Source organism: Varanus komodoensis, unplaced genomic scaffold (assembly GCF_004798865.1).
Source record: "Varanus komodoensis strain SLA01 unplaced genomic scaffold, ASM479886v1 scaffold22, whole genome shotgun sequence".
NCBI lineage: Eukaryota > Metazoa > Chordata > Lepidosauria > Squamata > Varanidae > Varanus > Varanus komodoensis.
This window is the reverse complement of record NW_025335606.1, coordinates 14315208-14336646: the sequence shown is the minus strand read 5'-3', so window position 1 is coordinate 14336646 and position 21439 is coordinate 14315208. Positions and strand designations below refer to the sequence as shown.

The 21439-nt window shown below is 41.9% G+C and overlaps 1 protein-coding gene across 1 annotated transcript; it reads left to right on the top strand.

Moving 5' to 3' along the window:
* Positions 1–2537: 2537 nt before the first annotated feature.
* C1QTNF3 (C1q and TNF related 3) lies at positions 2538–17068 on the top strand. The gene is made up of 6 exons (XM_044431055.1): positions 2538–2624; positions 8483–8591; positions 11453–11607; positions 15217–15346; positions 15787–15886; positions 16909–17068. The coding sequence occupies exons 1-6, from the start codon at positions 2538–2540 to the stop codon at positions 17066–17068; spliced, it is 741 nt and encodes a 246-aa protein (XP_044286990.1).
* Positions 17069–21439: the final 4371 nt, after the last annotated feature.

Below are 21439 nucleotides of genomic sequence, written 5' to 3'. Positions count from 1 at the left end.
GAGGAGACTGAAGTGGTCAGGATGGAAGGTTTGCTGATGCTGTCCAGTCGCCTTTCCTTCCCCACCAAAGTACCCCCAGCTAGATAGCTGAGTGTGGCCTTCTGGTGAAAATGCAGAATGGGAAGAGAGTGCCTCCACTGCTCCATCTGCTTTGCACTGGATACCCATAATCCTCTGAGTCTGGGGGTTTATGGGTATCCTGACTGGATTGTGCCCTGATTTGCCTCATTCCCTTTTAAAGTCAGTTGAGGTGGTGGCCAGTCTCACAACTTGAGGGAGCAACTCCATTCATTTCACTGTGTGTTTCATTTTGTCCTGAATCTCTTCCATTCTGCTTCATTTAATGGTCCTGCATTCTAGTATTTTGCAAGAGGAAGAAAATCCTCCCCCTGTTGACTTTCCCCACACGATGCATAATTTTAAACTTCCACATTGTCTCTCCTTGCTCACTTTTGTACTCACTTTTTGCTCAGCCAGACCGCCCCCCCCGCAAAACATTGCAATTTTTTCTTGTATGCTTGGCTGGGAATCTTGGAAATTGTAGGATTTTTTATTTGTTTTTTACCAAGGTCTATACGTATCACCCAGAAGTAACTAATGAATCAGAATTTAGCTCCATTTAGCTCCGTGTTGTTTGAAGCAGAGTGCTGTATTTCAGGTCCCAGGATCAAGCTGGCCTGCACAGAGTCCCTATCCAGACAGTGGGGTCCCCAGATGCCCAGAATCCCCTCCCCTGGCCATGCCCCCTTTGCTCCGATGGCCAGTTGTTGGGAGTTCCCTGGCTGCTTCATGTTTCTCCCCACTCTAAAAAGTTGAAACGGTTCTGCGAGACTTACTTACTGGCATTAACGGTTTTAAACTAAAAGATTCCAGTATCTGTGGTATTTTGGCCCCACCCTCTGTGCAAGCAGCCTGCCTGCTACTGCAATGCAAGCTTCTCCGAAATTGAATTTGGCGGTCAGGCTGAAAGAAGTTTGAGCTAGATCAATAGAGAAAGGCTGGAGTCTTTCCCTGCCTCATGGGATGCCAGGGAGTTATCCTGGGGCTTTCTCCTTGCAGACCACATTCTCTGCCCCGAACCATCATTTCTACCAACTCCTCTGCTCACCAAAGTCCCTCTTGTTCACACCAGTGGAAAGTCGAACTAGATGCATGTGATTCATTTTCGCACTAGAGCACCCACAGAATTTTGGATTGGGTGTGTGCATGTGTCCAGTAGCCCACGGATGGAATCTGATTCAAGCATTGCAGGTAGGCAGGGTGCTATTGTTACAAGGCAATTCTAAAGAGTTTAGCCAATGTATACCTCCTTTTTTTGTCTCCATTTTTAAATGTGGTAGTGATTTTCTCTGTTGCTCAGCTCCAACGAAGATCTAAGCAGATGACATCGCTAATATAGGTATGTAGATTTCCCATGAAATTGCTCTATTTGGTAAAATGGTTTAAAGATGGAATTATCTACAGGGTTGGCAGTGATATTTTTAGTATCCAAGACGTTCATCTGTGGGTAGGTTCAAAGAATTACATATTACAGTGACAGGATAATTTTATAGGGGCATGATAATTTGTAACACAGAAACATGCTTGTTGAGTTCACGGTCACTTATCTATCCTTGGCAGGAAAAGCCATTTGGTTTGGCATCAGCATTTAGGAAAACATCGGAAATTAGATCTGTGTGTGTGGGAAGGAGATGTTTGACCAGGAAGCTGAAGGTTTTCACTGAGAACTGGGACTCAATATGAGCTTGAATTGGTACTGTTTTCAGACAGTTTTTCCAGTCTCCTCTGGCTGGCACATAAGCAAGTATCTGTCTTTTCTAAAGTATAGGAGCAGCCTTCAGCTCAAAATCAAGAGCAAAAATCTCCCCTTGGGCTTTTGTTCCTTCGCTGCTAGTACAATGACTTTTCAGATTGTGTGTGTGTATTGCGTGAGAGATGGAGGGAGAAAGGGAAGTGTGTGTTTTGTATGAGAAAGAGAGAGAGAAGAACTAACTCTCGCACTCTCTCTCTGTGGTTTTGGCAAACAATAAGAAGATTGTGTCCAAACTCCAGAACACCTTTTAAGAGCCTGAATTCTCAGCTTTTCCATATCTAATCAAGAAGCATAAAATATTTGCCACATGTTCCTCATTTCCACCTCATTTCTTCACACTAAAACAAAAACATGCCCAAGAGAGAAAGGAAGAGAGAAAAGGGAGTAACAGTTGTCAGTGCTGCCAGACAGGAACCCTACAGCTGCCCATTAACTACAGTGGGCATTTCTAGCATACAAATCAATTTTCCCTACAGTAGGGCTTGCGGTGAATAATGACTGGGTTGTTTAAGAAAGCATGACTGATTTGGGATGAAGGTTCCTGCCACTCTGACATTTTCACAGCATAATTTACGGCACGCAGCATATAAAGCTGTGGTCACCCTGGTCTTGTTGCCAGGCATAATAGGGGGGAATCGCCTGGGAAGCCCACGTCCCGGCATCTGCAGATCATTCTCTTGTAAAAGGCATTTGAACTTGGGGGACCTTGCTAATGATGAGTAATATGGCACCCAAGGATTTCCTCCACTGGAGTCTCCTGGTGTTGCTTCTGTTTCTTCGCTTTTGCCTGTGCCAAGATGAATACATGGAGGTGAGCAGAAGATCTAATAATCCAGTGGCCAAAGTCTTGCAAAGCCACCACCAGACTGGCCAAAAAGGTTCCAGCGGCAGGGAATTGTTCAGACAGCGGAGTCGCCTTTTTGAGTGGACGGTTGAGGAGGATGGTAATAGCCCTTCTACTGACCCAAATGCCTTGAAACCAGAGGTAGATGATATAGCACAGCCTACCTCAGGCAGAGTCCAGGTACTCTGAATTAATCTTCTATGGCAACCTATAGAGAGTTAATGGATTTGCTTTTCTGTATAAGACAACCAGCAGCACTGCTTTTTAAGGAAACTGGATTATGAAATATGCAAAAGTATGTTGTGGCTACGCTATACATATAGATTCCTTTCATGAATTAGGGAAGCATAAAATAGGATGGATATAGCAGAACACCGGTGTTAACTTTCTAGAAGTTTTCTAGAAGTTTAGGTTAGATGTAATCAGGAGCTTTAATACTCACTTTCTCACTTACTGAGCCGAGGCTTCTTTAGTACTTTAACAGCTTGTTCCTCTGCATGGGTACTTGGAAGTAAGTCCTATTCAGTAAGTGATTAGGGATTGCAGCCTAAAGGTGTAATCCAGCCAAAGTTAAGCACTTCTAAGTCCCACTGAAATTAGTGGGGCTTGCTCAACTTTGAATAGATCATGCCATCATCTAAGAAATACAATGTGGAAAAGATATTCTCGTGGACTGGACCAAATTCTGTTTTTGAAGCAGTATGCAGATAGTTGATTTATAATATCTTTGTCAAACAAAATGTCAGATATTAATGAAAGATTGTGCAATTCTGTGGGGCAGAGAAGTCTTACATATTTTATAACAACAAGGTTGCAATCCAATATACATACTTATTGGGCAGCAAGTTCCACTGAATTCAATTAGGCTTACTTCTGAGTAGAAATTATAGGATTTTAGTGTAAGAATAGTAAAGGAAAAAAATACTGCTACACTGATTTTTTTTAAGAGTACTGATGACTTAGTAAAGAATCATTTAATATGCTTTCAGCTTCATCTTCTATCCTGCCTAGAGTTTTGAGTATTTTATCACTATTAAGATAATTTTTGTGTGGCTGCAATCCTATGGATGCTTACTTTGGAGTAAATTCTATTGACAATAATGGGGTTTACTTCTGAGTAGACATGCAGGATTGCACTTTAAAACAATTAGGGCAAATGAATGGGTTTAAATCTATGGACTATTTCAAGCAGGTTTGTATAAGGAGAAATATATTGTTTGAGATAGTTTGATACTGATTATTTCTTAAAAGTATTATTTCTATATTTAATTTACTATATTTAATGGTAATTTATTATGTACTATTGTATTTCAATGTATTTTATCATGTTGTAAGCCGCCCCGAGGTTTCGGCAAGGGGCGGCATAGAAATGTTATAATAATAATAATAATATTTGGAAAAGTTATAATCTAATTTTCAATCTGAAGGACCTGATGTAGAGAATAATAAGACACAACCATTGTAAAATGTCTAGAGTACTTGAATGATTGGGTGGCACAGAAGTTAAATGTATAAATACATCAAACAACAAAAGAAAAACAATGATGCAGCAAGACTCATAATTTATCACCTGACAGTAGGAAAAATATATAATCACAGATCTCCTACACTGTTTTAAATTAAATTAAAAACCACCCTAAAAAAAGAAAGACCAAATGGTACACCTGAATGGAACAGTCTCAGATTTGATGGATCTCAAATACCAGAAAATTCCAAAGAGGAATATATATATATTTTCACTGTTGGAAGCCAGTGTTTGTTGGTTGTGATAAAAGTGGCACCTGCTGCAACAGCCTTCCTCAACCTGGTGTCTCCAGATGTGTTGGACAGCAATTTCCATAATTTCCAGGCAACATGGTGAATGGCCATTCTACAGTGTGATATGACCATGTTGTGTTACTGGACCTCACTGACCAGGTTCAGAAAACATAACCCACTATCAAGACAGTGCAGAAAGTGGAGAGGGAGACCTCTCCCATAACACTCAAATCCAGGGTCATTCCATGAAACTGATTGGTGGGAGGTCTCAGACAGATGAAAGGGAGTACTTCTTCATGCAGCATACAGTGAAAACTATGGAATACACTGCCATGGAGGTGGTGAAGGCCAATTTGGATGGCTGTAAAATGGGATTGGACGAATTCATGGTGGAGGAGGAGGTTATCAATGGCTACTAGTCTTGCTGGCTAGGTGGTACCTCTGTTATCAGAGTTAGCATACCTGCATTACACCAGTTGCTGAGGAGCTTGGCAGGTAGAGGTCCTGCACTCATCCTGCTTGAGGGCAGCTGGCTTGCCACTGTATGAATGGAGTGCTGGACTGGTTGGACCATTGGTCTGATCCAGCATGGCTTTTCTTGTGTTCTTATGTTTTTAAATGTAGGGAATGTTGAAATGTGAATTTTTGTTGAAAAATGGATTATTGCTTATCTGAGCCTGGTCAAGGCAACAAATTATTGTGAACAAACACAGTTCACAATCCAGAAGCAAACTATGGGTGCTGGCTGGGTTGTTCATGGTTAATAAACTATGGCTTTTAGCACAGTGGGGCTTGTTTGTTTAAAATATGTTAACCCCATCTTTACTTGAAATGGTCTCAAGATGGCTTACAATTCAATAACAGCACATTAAAATACAATATTAAAAAATCCAATTTAAAACCCATAAACAATATGCCAGCATTTCAGCTGCAATCCAGAGTTCAACACCAATACGTGCTCAGTCCATATGCATCCCTTGACAGTGGGTTATCCTAATGTCAGAACCCAGTCAATGAATCAGGAGAGTACAAATGTTACTTTTGGCAAGCTCAGAACAATACTTGTATGAGATAAAATCAATCTGTGAAAAACTTTTCCTGAATTAAACTGAAGCATTTGACCTTAAAAGTGATTTGTGCTCCATGACCTTCAGTGGGGCTGAAACAGCTTAAAATCAAATACTTTGTTGAGAAGACAAATCTTAAGTACAGGAGGATTTTGAGGGGCGGGGGTGCTTCCTCCTGTTCATGATGCCATCTCTGGGGCTAGTGTGAGAGTGTGTTGTGGTCTTAGGATCCTGTGGATTCGATGACATCAGCAGCATCCCTGGTAATCAATAGTGCAAGCCCAGCCACACAGCCCCACTGACCCTAATTCCTCTGGGATGCTGTGTTTGGGTCCCCTGATAACATAACACTCGGGGAAATCAATGATGGGAGGTGGGAAGCATAGAAGGAGGGCCAAAGCATCATGCGTGTTCTCAGCCACCTTCCCAGGGATTTCTTGTTTGCAGGGGAAAAGCTGCTAATGGAGGGTATTATTTAGATCAGGGATATGAAAGGTAGGAAAAACATTAGTCAGTTCACTTACCCCTTCTTTGATCCCACCTTTCCCCTCCAGATACAACTTTTCCTCTTCAAAGAAAGAGCTACAGGGCCACGCTGACATGTGTTGTATAGATGGACTCCAGTGGAGCATTCCCTAAGATAATGAATTACAAATTAATTACATGGGTTCCTCTTTCCCAGACTATTTCCCTCCCTCCTCAAGGGAATATACAGGGCAAGAAGATAAGAGGATAAAATATTTTTTCCTATGCTCTACTTTTTTTTACTATCAACATTGATTATGGAAAACCCCTGCACAAATATTAATTATACATGAATGAGAAGGGTTGTCAGACAGCAAATACAGACAAGCCTTTAACAATTGAGACTGCAGCTCAACACATGTATATTAATGTAGAGAAGAACAAACAGGCACTGAAACTATGTGTCATGTGTTTTCTATCAGTTTTGCATAGCAACATGTGCTTAAATCAATTTTTTTCTGAGAAAAGCAGTGATTCCAATGCAGTTGCACCAATCAGTAGTGGTATGATTGATTAGCATGTATTGCGGTTGCCCATCTGTGTTCAAGTAAAACATCTTGATTGAGATCCAGGTTTATGGTTCGGATTTCATGACTGCCCCATCTGCTACGAATGCCAAAGATTCCTCAAGGAACAGTATCCTCCTCTGCAGTCTCATGGGATTTATTTTGATTTATGACACATCCCTGACATTTCCTATCCCAGATGCGCTCCCCCACCAAACCATTCCACTGAGGTCAGATGTTTACCTCTATAAAGAGTATAGATTTTAAAGATACTATTAGGGTGCAATCCATAAGCCTTTGCACTCCCCTCCCCTCCTTCCACCCTGCAAAGCAATTAGACTACCTGTTTTGGTCATTGGTGTAGCACCCTTGAGTGGAAGGGAAGGAGGCTGCAGCACTGCCAGGATACAGAAATCCAATTAATTAATGAATTAATAATTAGTGTTATATCCTGCTTTTTTCTTATGAGCTCAAAGTGTCTTGCATCATTCTCTTCCTCCTGCTCTCCATCTTATCCCCTCAACCCAAACCCTGTGAGGTGCATTGTACTGAGAAAGTCCCCCATTTGGCTCCATGGTGGAGTGGAGACTAGAACCCAGATCGCCTGAGTCCCAGATCTGCACTGTTAGCCACTTCACCACCCTGACTCTAATCTTGTATCATATTGGGTGGCCCTAGCCTTTTCTCCCTCCACCCCCAAATGCTTCCAAAAACATTTTCTCTCTCTCTCTCTCTCTTGATTTATATGTTTAATCTGATATACAGAAAAAGAAAAGGGGGAAAGTGTCTAAAGTTGCCGTATGACCATAGAGATGCAGCTGACTTGGCTCTTTCTGCACCAACTGAGAGTGGAAGCAGGAGGCTCTGGATGGAGATCCCCCGCCATGAGGTTGGGGCAATTTTCCAGCCTCATACCTGGCAAACAAAGCAAACTTACAGCTTACAACTATCTATGTGTTGTCAAGTGTCCTGGTACTGAAGATTGGCAAGTAAATACAGGAACGGTAACAAGCAAACAACAATGCAATCCTATTTGACTCTTTCCCTCACTTCTCTATATAGTATTTGTACTTACACTAGCCTTCCCCAACCAGATGCCATCCACGTATGTTGGACTAGAACTCCCAGCATGTCTGGCTGTGGGATGCTAGGAGATGTAGTCCAACAGACCAGAGAACACCAGATGTGAACAGCCCTATCTAAGAAGGTCAATTTCCTTGTGTAATGAGGCACTGCTGGATTAATGGTTAATTAATCTGTTTTTAAAATCTTTAATTAATGTCCCTATCAAATTGGGCAGCAGATTTACTGCTTAGAAAAATGGCAGATGGTAAGCTTCATCTTAAAGGAGGTATTTTCCTCTCTCATACAGAGAAAGAATGCTTCTTCCAAGAGGATGCTTGCTAGGACAGCTGGGAGCATCCTGTCAAAACAAAGGAAATTCTCTTCCATCAGAATTTATGGGATATAATTGATCAGTTTGTTGATTAAACAACCCAAACTCATTTGACTAATTAATCATTGTTTCTTTAGTCAGGTTACAGTGCTGCAATGTTAATTGTTTATTTACTGATGTATATTGTACATTTTATTTACAATGTAAATAAAATACAGTTGTTTGTTTTCAGGTGCACGCAAAGACAAAGAGAGCTGCAATCCCAAAGCAACATTAATTAGCCCTGCATCCATAATGCAGCTTCTGCTAATTAGAAACCTCTTTACAAATTTGCCTGGCCAGCTCATCTCTTTTTGGTCCAAGTAAAGCCTTCCTTCCTTGTAAGGCTCCTCCTAGGCCATTGTGGAGAGGTCTAGAACACCTCTCAATTTGGTACGACAGACTAGCTTGGCTATAACAATGCAATTGCAGAATCTTAAACTAGAAACTAGTTTATTATTCACCAGGCATAAGTATGTGCAGCAGTCAATGTATGCCTTTAAGAGTGTTTCTTGTTAAATTGTGTCTTCACAGACAACACAGAGTGGGCCTCAAAGTCCACCGGAATGTGGCTGCCGTGGGGATTTTGGATTTCGAGGTTATCAAGGCCCCCCAGGCCCCCCAGGCCCCGCTGGAATGCCAGGTAAAAATTTGGGAACCTCCTTGCATCGTTATGTCAGGGCGGCCGCTGGAGTATGTGCTGCTGCACTTGTGCTGCTGCCTTAGTCATAGCAACTATTCCTGATCTGATTCCTTTCCCTCTCTGTTCCCTTGGTTCACTTCCACCATCCCCTGCATCAGACGCATGCTGGGAAGGAGCACTAGGGAGTTGTAGAATTCAGTGTCTTACATAAACAGGTGTCCCTGTGTCCTCGACTTATGTAATGGTGTGCTTGCACAACATGCAAGTAACAGAGCTGGTTCCAGGGTAGGCATGATTGGGCACCTGTTGATGGCACATGTCCCAGCAGGGGCCCACTGACAAGACCCCCTCCTCCCGGAGTTGTTTCTTTCATTTCTATACCCCCTCCCTCCCACAGCCAAAGCTCTCTGGGTGGTTTAAATACAACAGAAATATCACAAAATCAGAAAAAATAAAACAGCTAAAAACAGACAATAAAACAGGAGATAGCAAAGAATGACTCTGCAAAACACCTGGTAATTTCCCTCAAGTCCCCGCGTGGCCAAATAAGTCTTTAAAGGCCTCAGAGAAGAGGGCTGTGTTAACCTGGGCCCAAAAAGACGACAGATTCACCTTGCCCTGTATGTCAGCAAAGCTGGAGAAAATTTTTACATGATGCACTAAATTTAACATGGTATAAAAACGGAAAATGTTTTCACTGTTACAATTTGGAAGAGAGGCACTTCATAACAGAAAACATTTCAACGACTTCCAGAAACCCTTTTGTTTCGTAGATTTTACAGATAGGATATTTATGGGTTAGTTACCTCAGCTACCCCTGCCTCTGACTTGTTCACCTACTTCTCATTCTCGGCCTACTTGCTCCCTGGCTTTCTGCCTGTCAGGCGAACGCGTGGCCACAGGGACGAGAAGGATGCTGAGGAGTGAGAGCATCTGGTGACATGGAAGTGCAAGGAGAGGCCGTTAAGGGAAGCATCCCCTTGAGACTGCCATGCCCAGGCACCCTCCAACGTCTAGATCCTCCACTGCTTATAACCAAGGTGTCCGGCTGTTCTTTTTGCTCTGCAGGCCATTGGCAGCAGGAGCAGTTTTAATGTCCTGACCATTAAAAAGCAATACAACTGGTTGGTTGGTTTGATCATAGTAAATTTTCTTCAGGTCTTTGTTAGTATTCTAAATCCAGTGATAAATGCATACACAGTGCCTATAAGCAGATTCAGATAGCCAAAATATGCCTTTTCAAATAAGTTCACAATGATGAATAGACTTTATTTGAATAAGCTACGAAACATTCATTCCATAAAAGTGCAGTATAAGAGTCCAGGCAAGAAATATCTGTTGAGATCTGTAATACCAATGACAGTGCTAATGACAGTGCTGATCAGTAAAAAAAAATCTGAAGCCATGGGGAATTTGGCAACCTAACAAAGAAACTTCTCACATTCTTAGATTATACAGTGTATTGATTTAAAAGCAGTAAAAAGAATCACAGAACACACAGTTGAAGAGAATCCATGTCTAGTTTTACTGTTCAAGTTCAAGCATGTTCCATCTGCTATTTAACTTAATAGTGAACAACTTGGTTCACATTTAGAACTAAAAATTTATAGTACTTTCTATTGACTTTTCAGAAGCCATGAACAAGTAAATAATTTTATTCCTGCACTGGTAATATCACACATATTTCTTAAGTATAGGGATGCTGTAGAAAAAATAAATTATTTGAATTTCAGCAGCAGAAGTTTGAGTCTACCCTCACCAACTTCCCATACCAGAAGGACCTCCAGACCAGCTCCCACATCAGAAACACCCTATCTGAAGTTCTATCTTATATACCAAGTCCTATCTTATATACTATGTCAATGCAGTTTAATAATGTCATCAGTACCCGTCAGTATGTTAGGCCTTGGTTGAGACCTAGTGTTATTTATATATATAAGGTATAATCCTGAACATCTGGAATATTTTCATACATGATCCAAAGGACCGTCCTGAGACTTTTTGTAATGGGACAGAATAGGGTAGGGTTAGGGGTAGAAAAGCTTAAAATAAAATAAATATTTTGCCTGTTACCAAATAAGAGTAGCTTCCATTTCACTGTTTTATATTTGCATAGGAAAACATTTTAAACTTGTAATACAGTTTGCCATACCACATTCCACCAGCTGCTGATTGATTGGTGTTTTCCTGACTTTTGTTCAGTCTTCCCCAAATTCCCCAGGCACAAGGCTTGTCTACACAAGGCTGTTAATTCTGTATCTACTTTCAGTTTGGTCACACCATTGACATCATAGATCTACACAGAATTTTTCCTTTCCTTTTTTTCCGCTTCATAAGCTCCAGGTCAGCTGTGCTATAGAACAGTAGCTCAACTACATGAGGAGAAAATGCGTAATTTTCCATTTCCCTAGAAAATAATACCCTATTTTCTCCATTCTAAAAGAACCCAGTCTGAAAAAACAGAAGGGAACCTGAAAGATCGTGTGTAAAGAACCTGTAAGCAGCCTTAAATCAGGGATCACAAGTAAAGAATAAATGCCTTGTGTATAAGAATTCTTAGTTACTGGCAGACCTTTAAGATATCTGGCATTTCTGGCCCACCTCTTTGGATTTTGGCCTCATCCCCTGTACATTTCCTTCCCTTTGGGCCCCAAAAGATACCACTCCACTATGCAAGATTTTTTCTGTGCCTTACCTATTTTTCTATATCTTATAAATTTGCTGTGGTTCTTATTGTACAAATGAATATGTATTTTAAGGATTACATTTAAATGAGTATCTTGATCAGAAATGAAGTTGGATGGGGTAGTCCTTTTAAACACAGCTTTATACTGAATAAGTTGTTCCTTGATTGTGCTAAGGAAATCATGGAAACAATGGCAATAATGGAGCACCTGGTGTTGAAGGAACAAAAGGTGACAAAGGAGACAAGGGGGACATGGGACCAAGAGGAGAGCGGGGCCACCATGGCCCCAAAGGAGAGAAGGGCTACCCTGGCATCCCACCTGAACTTCAGGTAAACATTTTAGAATACTATCTTTTTCATAATCCCTTTCCTAAATAAAATAGAAAATGAATAAGTAAATCTGTTGTTCAAAATACTGGCCAATTTTGTATTTTCAAGGGTTATCTTATTAACTAGACCAGGAGTGGGCAGAATAGTGATCTAGCAGAGGGCCAGAAGCCATTAATTACAGCAAGATGTAAAAGAATAGGTTAGACAGGTTGACATAATGCTGGAAAGACCTTAGGTCTGAGTTTGAATGCTCAGTCTAGGAACCTCTTTTCAATACCAGAAGCCTCCTTTATTTCAGCAGCCTGATTTAGAAAAATATTTTTGTTATCGCTTTAGCTAATCATCCAGAGATCTACCAGTGGACCCTCTACCCACTCCTGCTCTTGAGGTGCTTGAAGTGCAAGATTAACTCCTAATAGATAATCAGGTTCTATAATGAAATTGATTCACCTCTATGGAGCACACACTTTTCGCCCAATATTGGGAAAATATATATGATATAGAAGTGTGAGATTTTTCTTTCACACAAAGTCTGAAGACAGCTTTGTTTTTCTGTACATGAAAGCTAGGCAAAAATTTCACCATCCAATGATTTGGTTGCACTACCGATGGTCCAGAATTTCTTGCTGGGCTGGCTGGGCAGGGATCATGTCCTCATTCTTTCTCTTACTACTGTGTGTGGCCATTCCTGGGAGCCTGACATTGAGCTCAAGGTGTGGGGAGAGGAGAGAGAAGGCCAGAAAAAAACAGCCAATCGGCTGTGCAATGCAGAGGCACTCACAAGGCAGACAGCATCGTGCAAGCGCCAGGCACTCTGGGGGCTGAGCTTCTGCCTGCTGTCTGGATCTTGGAGTGTGAGTGAGGGAAGGGAAGAAGGGTGCATTGAGCTGGCTGAACCACTACCTCAAGGAGGGCTCCTGGAGGCAGTGGCCTGATTGCCCCTTCTCCTTTTATGAGGGGCTTCACTGGAGACTTTCCGCACTGGTGGGAGAGGCCCGATGGACTGAATTCTTCTGATGGGCTGGAGGCTCTGCACTCTTGCACTAAAGTATCAGTTGCTCTAGTTCTGCAGTAGTGAGCAACATGTAACCTCCAGATGTTTTGGCCTACAGCTCCCATCAGCTCCAGCTAGCACAGTCAATGGTGAGTCATGACGGAGTTGTAGGTGAAAACGTATGTGGAGGGCAACAGGTTCTAACTCCCACTCTAGTCCTTTACAGTGATACTCTTTGCCCATCCTCACAAAACGGGTGACTTTGCCCATGCGGGATTGCTGTGGCTTCAAGGTTTCTTTGAGAAACAGACTGAAGAAGAGGTACATCCCAGCATTGACATGCAGCAACTGGCAACCAGGTGGCAGTGGAGTTAAAGCTTTGAATGTAGATTTAATTGAAGGAGAAAGAACCATGTGGAAACCTGTGGCTGTTTTGTCCTAGAAGAAAGCAAGCTTCCTGTGAAAGGGCTCTAAAATATAGCTAGAGGTAATGTTCACATTTTGCACAGATCTTGGGACAAAGGAACATTTGGAGGATTTGGCACCATGCCAGTAGAATTGCAAGATTGAAACACAGAGAAGGGTTTGGGGTATATTTGCTAAATTAGATTTCCAACATCATATGGTGTTTAAATTATATGACTTTGAAAAGCTACTTTAACTGATCTTTATAATTCACTGTGCCCTGTTGCACAAGGGGAACTGGATTAGATTTTACTCTTCGGATTAGTTCTAGGAAAATAGATAGGATTTTCTTCCATCTAAACATGCTTGGATTCACTCTGCATCTGGCCCCATGAGAACGCGGAAGGTGGCCCACTAGGGAAGCTCACTGAAGCCCCGACTCTTTCATTTGAACCCCTGAATCTCTGGAGGCCGTCTGCCCCATCGCCCTGCTGCCTGTGGGCACTTGCTGAAATAACAGTACAGCAGCAGGCTTGATGGGACCTGGATTCGTGCCTTTTTGCCCACATGTGCGTCATTTCCTGCTCCCTCCATATGAATATTTTTGCCAATTTTTTCCTGAAAGCTAACACAATCTATCTATACATCCCTTTCTAGAAATAGGAGTGTCCTCAGGAAATGGGGTCTTTTACAGACATTGGAGCATATATAAATTAGCATACACACATTAATGTTTTGTTTTGTTTTCCTGTGGGCCTGAGCCCTGAAACATTGAAACCTGGTATTTCTCCTGTTCACCAGCACCAAAAAAGCACGGAAGATTCCCCATTTTAAAATTTTTATCTTCACAGAAGGGAACACTTAGCATACATATCAAAGCATATTAACAGTTAAGTGATAATTTGCCAGGTCTCTGCTCTGCTTTCAGCCTATTTCACACTTGATCATCCTGTTACAGTATCCCAGTTAAAGAATTGAGAATGACAGAAGCTGGGAATACTGTTCCTCAGGAAATCATATTTTTGGGGAATTTCTATACTTATGCTAAATAGAGCAGCTAAGTTAAATACAGCTAGGTGATTTATTTTACTATCTGTCTGTCTGTCTGTCTATAGCATTTGTAGAGCAGCTAAATTAAATAGAGCTAGGTGATTTATTTATTTATAGCATTTGTATGCCGTCCCATTGCATAGCCTCGGGACAGCTTACATAAATAAACATAAAACATAATACAGATAAAATACTAATTGGTTTGGTGATTATTTAATTGGCAATTTGACAAGGGTGGCTTCAATGCATATGTGTTTGCCCTGCTGGGAAAAGCCCTTACAGAATGAGTGGAGTCTTTTACCAAGGTGCTGGATAAAGGAGCTCTGCCAGCCCAGCATCTTACCCAATGGAAGGAGGCATTGGGCAGTTCCAGCCCCCAAAGCACCACAAGAGGAACTCCAGCCAAGGACATAACATTAAGGCCATTGCCATGCCTTCTAATACCAGTATCATCAGGCCTGCAGGAGGCTGATGAGTGGTCATTTGGTCCCCCAACCAATTTTAGGTGCCCACCCATAAGCTATTGAATTCAATCAGAATACAGTAAAGTGAGTCACTATTGTCAGGGACAACAATCGAATTGTATTCACAATTAAAGATCTGCATTAAAAGTGAATTCGACAACTTTTATGAACTCTGCATATTAAGAAAACTTGTGCAATGGCTTTATTATCTGCTGAAACTCTGCTCCCATGTTAGCCCAGTCCTATACATGTTTACTCAGAATACAGCCCCACGTATGCCCAAGTTGACTGGGTTGGAGCTTTCCTCACTGGCTTCTTTGGGAAAGCAAACTATCTGTTCTTTTCCTCAGGCAGCAAGATAACTTGGACAATTGGGCCAGGGGACCTAGTTACTACAGTGGTCCCCAGTGTGATCTCAAATGGAGCCATATGACCTTTTCTAGCTGCATGTGGTTTTCTTGATGCACATGAATAGTTCTCTGTTCCTACATAAATCAATGGGGCTCTTGTCACTGGAGTATGCTGTGACCTGGCCCAAGTCCTAAAGGTATGTACCTCTAGGAAAGGAAAGCAAATATGCTCCAAACCAAACTTGGTAAGAAGCTCACATGGAATGGATCAGTGCCAATCACGTCTTCCAATTTGTCTTTGTTCTTCTTGGTAGCTGCCCTTTAAACACAAACTGTTTTCATGTAGGTTGCATTCATGGCTTCAATGGCAACCCACTTCAGTAATCAGAACAGTGGAATAATCTTCAGTAGTGTTGAAACCAATGTTGGCAACTTTTTTGATGTAATGACTGGTCGATTTGGTGCACCAGTGAATGGTAAGTATAAGAATTGTAGATCCTAATATTTGCCATGAAACATGTGCTGCTGGTTTGGGTAGGAGGTTTTCTTGGGTTTGGGGCCTTGGAATGGCATTGAGCTTCACCTCTAGTCTCTAGACTTGTTTTCGGAAGCTTTTCTCCATTGACTAGAATGGAAAAATGAACATTTTAGTAAGGTGTAAATCAAATTTTATGTGTTTCTTGGGAAGTTCTTCAGTATCATTCCATTGTAGTTGGAAGTCCATTGCAGTGTTCTTGTACACCATTCAGAGAACCTATGGCTGATTGTATGGTATATAAAAGATTTTAATTAATAAATAAGACAGGAAACTGAAAGGGAAGAAAGGCAAAGGGGGCTTCCAGAAATTTTGGCAAAAATAATGCCCTCATCACTACCTTGTATGCACATTTTAATAAACCATATGACCATTTTTCAGGGGTGTATTTCTTCACCTTCAACATGATGAAGCATGAGGATGTGGAAGAAGTATATGTTTACTTAATGCACAATGGCAATACAGTGTTCAGCTTATACAGGTGTGTTGACTTGTATTTGTGGATTTCGTACATTTACAAACTCTTCCAAAGAGATGGAGAGGGAGTGCAGCGCAAGCAGAGCTGTTCTCGGAATGCAAATAGTTCCAGATTCGATCGATAGCAATCAAGGTTAACAAACTGTCAGGGTGCAGGGGTTGGGAAGCACCTCCATGAAGAGCAGTTGTCACTCAGAATAGATGATACTGGCCTAAATGGAAGATTGGTCAAATGCTGATAGAAGGCTGCTGGGCTTTTAGTACGGGAGGTTTGCTCTGAAGTCTTTCAAGGTGCCACCCAGTGCGCCTGGCCATAATCCTCTGACCTCAGATGGGCTCAGGCATCCAACTGAGTATTCCTCTCACCTTGCAAAAAGACGTACACAGCCACGTTCAGGCACCTATGTCTTTCACCTCTGCTTGTGAGCAGGGGCTGAGAAACTGCCTAGACTCTTTATAGGATCGCAGTGCCTCACTCCTCCCTGAGCCCAGATTGCTTCCCCTGAAGAACCTGTTCCAAAGACAGTATTTCATCTTTGGAGATGCAGCTGGCAGGGGAGGAACTGTGCTGGCTGTGAAGCGGAGGGAGAGCCCTCCCACTGTGTCCTTGGAGGGCTTTTATGAAGTTGCAGCTGGGACTCTGACATTTCCTCTTGCTAGCCAGTCAGCATCTGCTGACCCTAAGGGAGCAATCCTATGCATGACTAGACAGAAAAAGAATTTGTAGGACTTTTTAATGTCTAATCATACATAGGCTTGTGCCTTAAATGAAGTGTACGTTAGAACGATAACCACGCTGCCAAAAAATGAAGCTTAACTGTTGGAGGGTTGAATTGCAGCTGAGAAGCAACAGAGAAAGAAGGAGCACTTTCCCCTTTTGCAACCCACCACTTTCTCCTTGAACCCTCGCCCCAAGCAAGAGGGCCAGGCCTCCATTTCTTTAAGGGAACATTGCTTCAATACAAGAGTGTTTAGCATGTTAAGGCATAAAAAACTGTTCGCCTACTGTTCTCTCTTTTTTCATAGCTATGAATCAAAAGGAAAAACAGACTCATCGAGCAACAGTGCAGTGCTTAAGCTCTCCAAAGGAGATGAAGTTTGGCTGCGAATGGGCAATGGGGCACTGCATGGAGATCATCAACGCTTTTCCACTTTTGCAGGGTTTCTTCTTTTTGAAACCAAGTAGAGCAATGTTTTAAGGGAGACATTACTGTTATTTTTCTCAGTTCATTGGAACAACATGGTACCATCCTAAGACTGCAAGGCATTTACTGAAATCAATTGTTGGTGATTATGGAGTATGGTAGGAAAAGTTAGGCCTGAAGTGACATATGCTGTCGAATGTCATTTTGCATCATATTATCATGCTGTAGCCCTCATACTGCTGTAGTTCTTGAGTAGTTACTGAAATCCTGTTCAAGAATGTAATGGCACAGCAATGAGTCTTCTGCTCTCTAATCCAGAGATTTCAATGTGGCTTCATACCTTTATGGATTTGTTGCATACACAGGCCTAGTTCCTTCTTTAAAATTTATAAGGAAATCATTGTGTTGAGGGTGTCAAGTTTTGGGAGTTTTGAACTCTCATATCTATAAAAAAATCCAGATGTAAATCCATAGTACCACCTTCAGTATGGAAAAATGACTATGAATGATGTTTTCTGTGCAGAATATGCCTTGCTGAACTGAAGTATCCAGGTTTGGGGGTAAAGCAAGCATTTAAAGAAGCTAATTAGATTTCCCCCCCTCATGCATGTGTTCACTATGAACGTACGTCCATTGGAATAGGCTAGACAATTTTGAACTTAACCTCTGAATTGCTAAAGTCATTGCCAGCCTGTGTATAAAGCTTCCATTTAGGGAAAAATATTGTTAGGTTTTCCTTTCTATATTAATAGATGTTCAAGTCTTTGTTTTAACTCTCTGAATAATCTTCAGATAGGTTAAGTTGAACCAGGCATGGTAATTTTAATGCGGGGTGGGGTTATGCAGTGAAAAAATGGCCCCTTCCTGAGCTGTGCTGCATCTTGCACCACCCAGGGAGGAGAGGTGTGTGGATTTTCTGTTTCGCATTTTACCTGTTCATCCTTTTAAAAAAATACTTCCCTTCCAATTGCCACTACTGAAAGGCAAAATAACTATGCCAGTTCCAGGGCTGCTATACTTCTTTGCCCTTTCTGCAAGTGCATTTGAGCTATGAAGGGGCGCTTGGATCAAGCGGATCAAAGGCCTCTTGAGATCTGCCCCAGGAAGTTTGCGATCATTGGCTCCTACTTTGTCTCGCTGGCAGTACAGGCATTAGAGAAGGTGCTCTCAGGGGCATAAGTGCTGCTCTTAATGATGTAGCTCCTTTCCATTAGCAGAGCAGCACTTCCACAAAATCTTACCATCTGTTGGAGATCTGCTGATGGCTTATACAGGAATGCTGCCTTAGTCCTTCATGAAATGAATTATAAACTGGAAGCTTCAGGAGCATTGACCTAATGGGGTTGTGGAATGAAGAATATAGCATTTTTTATAATGTAGGCTTATTTAGGTTGCATCAATCAAGATTTTAAAGTATATTAACATAATGTTGGCATGTTCTAAAAGTCATAGATTCAATCTGTCCTTTAATGCTTAGCATTCTGAGCCTAGCTGTAGTATGAAACACTTCTAGATCTGTTATGAATGCGTTTTAAGTATTTGCTTATTTTGTAAATGGAACTTATTAATTAAATGCCCTTTTGGATAAATCTCTTGTGGACACTTTTAGAATAACTACCCCCCTTCTGAAAGCTAAATGAGTAGCGCATGCTGGAGTTTAAGACTTTAGAAGGGGAGGCTGCCACATTAGAAAGAACCAGAATGTGCATCCAAAGACACACACTTTCTGACAAAAGTCTGGAGAAGAATGACAGTGCAAAAGCTACACCAGCAGAGTTGTTGTTGTTGTTAGTTGCGAAGTCGTGTCTGACCCATCGCAACCCCATGGACAACATTCCTCCAGGCCTTCCTGTCCTCCACCATCCCTCGGAGTCCCCTTAAGCTCACACTGACTGCTTCAGTGACTCCATCTAGCCACCTCATTCTCTGCTGCCCCTTCTTCTTTTGCCATCTATTGTTCCCAGCATTAGGCTCTTCTCCAGGGATTCCTTCCTTCTCATTAGGTGGCCAAAGTATTAGAGTTTCATCTTCAGGATCTGGCCTTCTAAAGAGCAATCAGGGTTGATCTCCTCTAAGACTGACTGGTCTGATCACCTTGTAGTCCAAGGGACTCGCAGGAGTCTTCTCCAGCACCACAATTCAAAGGCCTCAATTCTTTGGCACTCAGCCTCCTTATGGTCCAACTTTCACAGCCATACATTGCAACTGGGAAAACCATAGCCATCTGCAGAGTAGTGTAACACAAAAAGGAGAATTAAATCCAAAGTCATACAGCTTCTTCTCACATGATTCTCTTTGATAAAAGCAGGAAGTTGGGGTTTATTTAAATGTGCCATATTATCTCCAATGGCATGGTGTAAATCAGGGGTCTCAAACTCAAGGCCCGCGGGCCAATTGCCGGGAGGGGCGGGGCACAGGGGAGGCGCCCTGCGGCCTTCAAAGCACCGGCGGCACCCGGGCCGGCCTCCGGGAGTGACGCGGGATGAGCGGCCCACCACCAGCGCGGTGGTGGAATCCTTGATGCGGCCCAGCCTCACCCAGACTCTACTTCCAGTGGCCCCCAGGTGAATTTGAGACCCCTGGTGTAAATGCATACTTGCCTTTTCATACAGGAGTGTCTTCCTTTAAAAACTGTGAGACCTTTGTTTACCCTAGTATAAGGGAGACAGCTGGAGTTTCATTAAGCATGGCTGTTCTCTGCTTACTTAGGGTATGACTCCACATGGCAATCTCCACATCCACATCTTCCCCTTCTTTCCCACTTTCAAAACTCTATTCTCAGAGGTTTTTGTCAGGGTTCCAAGGCCTGCACTTTCAGCATGAATATTTGTTTAAATATACATGCATCCTACTTCTTATTTGTTCATAGCTGGTATTATGTACCCTAACAGGAAAGCACAATGAAATCTTGAATCTTATTCTTGTTGCACCTCTCAGACCCAGGAGCAGAAGGATAGTTCACTATTTGATCAAAGTGGAAAATATTCCACTCCAAACTCAAAGAAAAGAATCCAAAATGTCCTCTTCAACTGGTCTAAGTATCCAAGTGTGTATTACCTATGAGCAAAGTTTGAACCTGAGTCTTGTACTTCCAAAGTCAAGACTTTCATCCTTTGAGTGATCTTGGGAAGCAAACTTAATGGAACTTCAATCCAACCACAGTTACAACTGGCAAAGAACAAACTATTTTGGTAACTGAGGCAGAAAATTCAAACATGTTCCTCTTGTTAGCAGAAATATAGCAGCCAACAATTCAGGTGTACTCAAATATTTGCTGCTCTGAGGAAATTTGCCTTTTTCTGCCTAATAACAAACCAATAACTTGTTTTAAAAAGAAATGTACATGTTGATAATTTGTTTAAACTGATTGCTGGAGTTGTTTCCTGCTATTAAAGTATTTTAACATAATTTCCTGCTACATTTTGAACATCATAGGAACATAGCAAGCTGCCTTATGCCAAGTCAGATCAATCTACATCAAAAAAGGAATAAAAATAATTTCAAAGAAATCACATGCTAATCTGCCATCTGCAGGAGAGCATCTGTAAATAAAATAATTCAATACTAATGAAGCACCATGCCCCAGTCTCTGCCTATGATTTTCTTAGTCTAAAAAATATAAAAGAGAAGTTGAATACAATGCCCTTACTTCAAACAATCATGGAACAACTAATTGGGCCCACTGAGTCATCAGATGGAAGTATTCTAATTTTTTGAAATAAAACACCATAAATGAGAGACAAAAATACTCCACACTCTTTATTATTTATTTATTTATTTATTAAAACATTTTTATGCCGCCCCATTCACCGAAGCCTCGGGGCGGCTTACAACAATAAATTAAAACATCATAAATAACATTTTAAACTATATACATTAAAATAAAATACAAATATACAATATAAAATAAGCCACCCTGGCCCAATAAAATTCAATAATATTATCATTTAAAATGCTGCTTAAATAAAAAGGTCTTCGCCTGGCGCCGAAAAACAAATAACGACGGCGCCAGGCGGACCTCTCTGGGGAACGCATTCCATAACTTAGGCACCACCGCTGAGAAAGCCCTCCTCCGAGTAGCCACCCTCCTAATTTCCTTCACTGAGGGCTCCCGGAGGAGGGCCTCTCCCGCCAATCTCAGGGGGCGGCTGGGCATATATGGATGCAAGCGCTCCTTCAGGTAACCAGGACCCAAGCCGTTTAGAGCTTTGTAGGTCATCACCAACACCTTGAATTGGGCCCGGACTTCAATGGGAAGCCAGTGAAGCTGACTGAGAACTGGAGTCATGTGAACATAACGCCCAGTCCCCGTCAGCAGCCTGGCAGCTCTATTTTGAACCAATTGAAGTATCCGGACCTTCTTCAAAGGTAGCCCCACGCAGAGCGCGTTACAGAAGACGGGAAGTCACCAG

Coding starts and splice junctions, on each gene's coding strand:
- C1QTNF3 (XM_044431055.1), top strand. CDS start 2,538: ATGGCACCCAAGGATTTCCTCCACTGGAGTCTCCTGGTGTTGCTTCTG. Junction 11,608..15,216: donor GCATCCCACCTGAACTTCAG/GTAAACATTTTA, acceptor GTTTTCATGTAG/GTTGCATTCATGGCTTCAAT. Junction 15,347..15,786: donor ATTTGGTGCACCAGTGAATG/GTAAGTATAAGA, acceptor ACCATTTTTCAG/GGGTGTATTTCTTCACCTTC.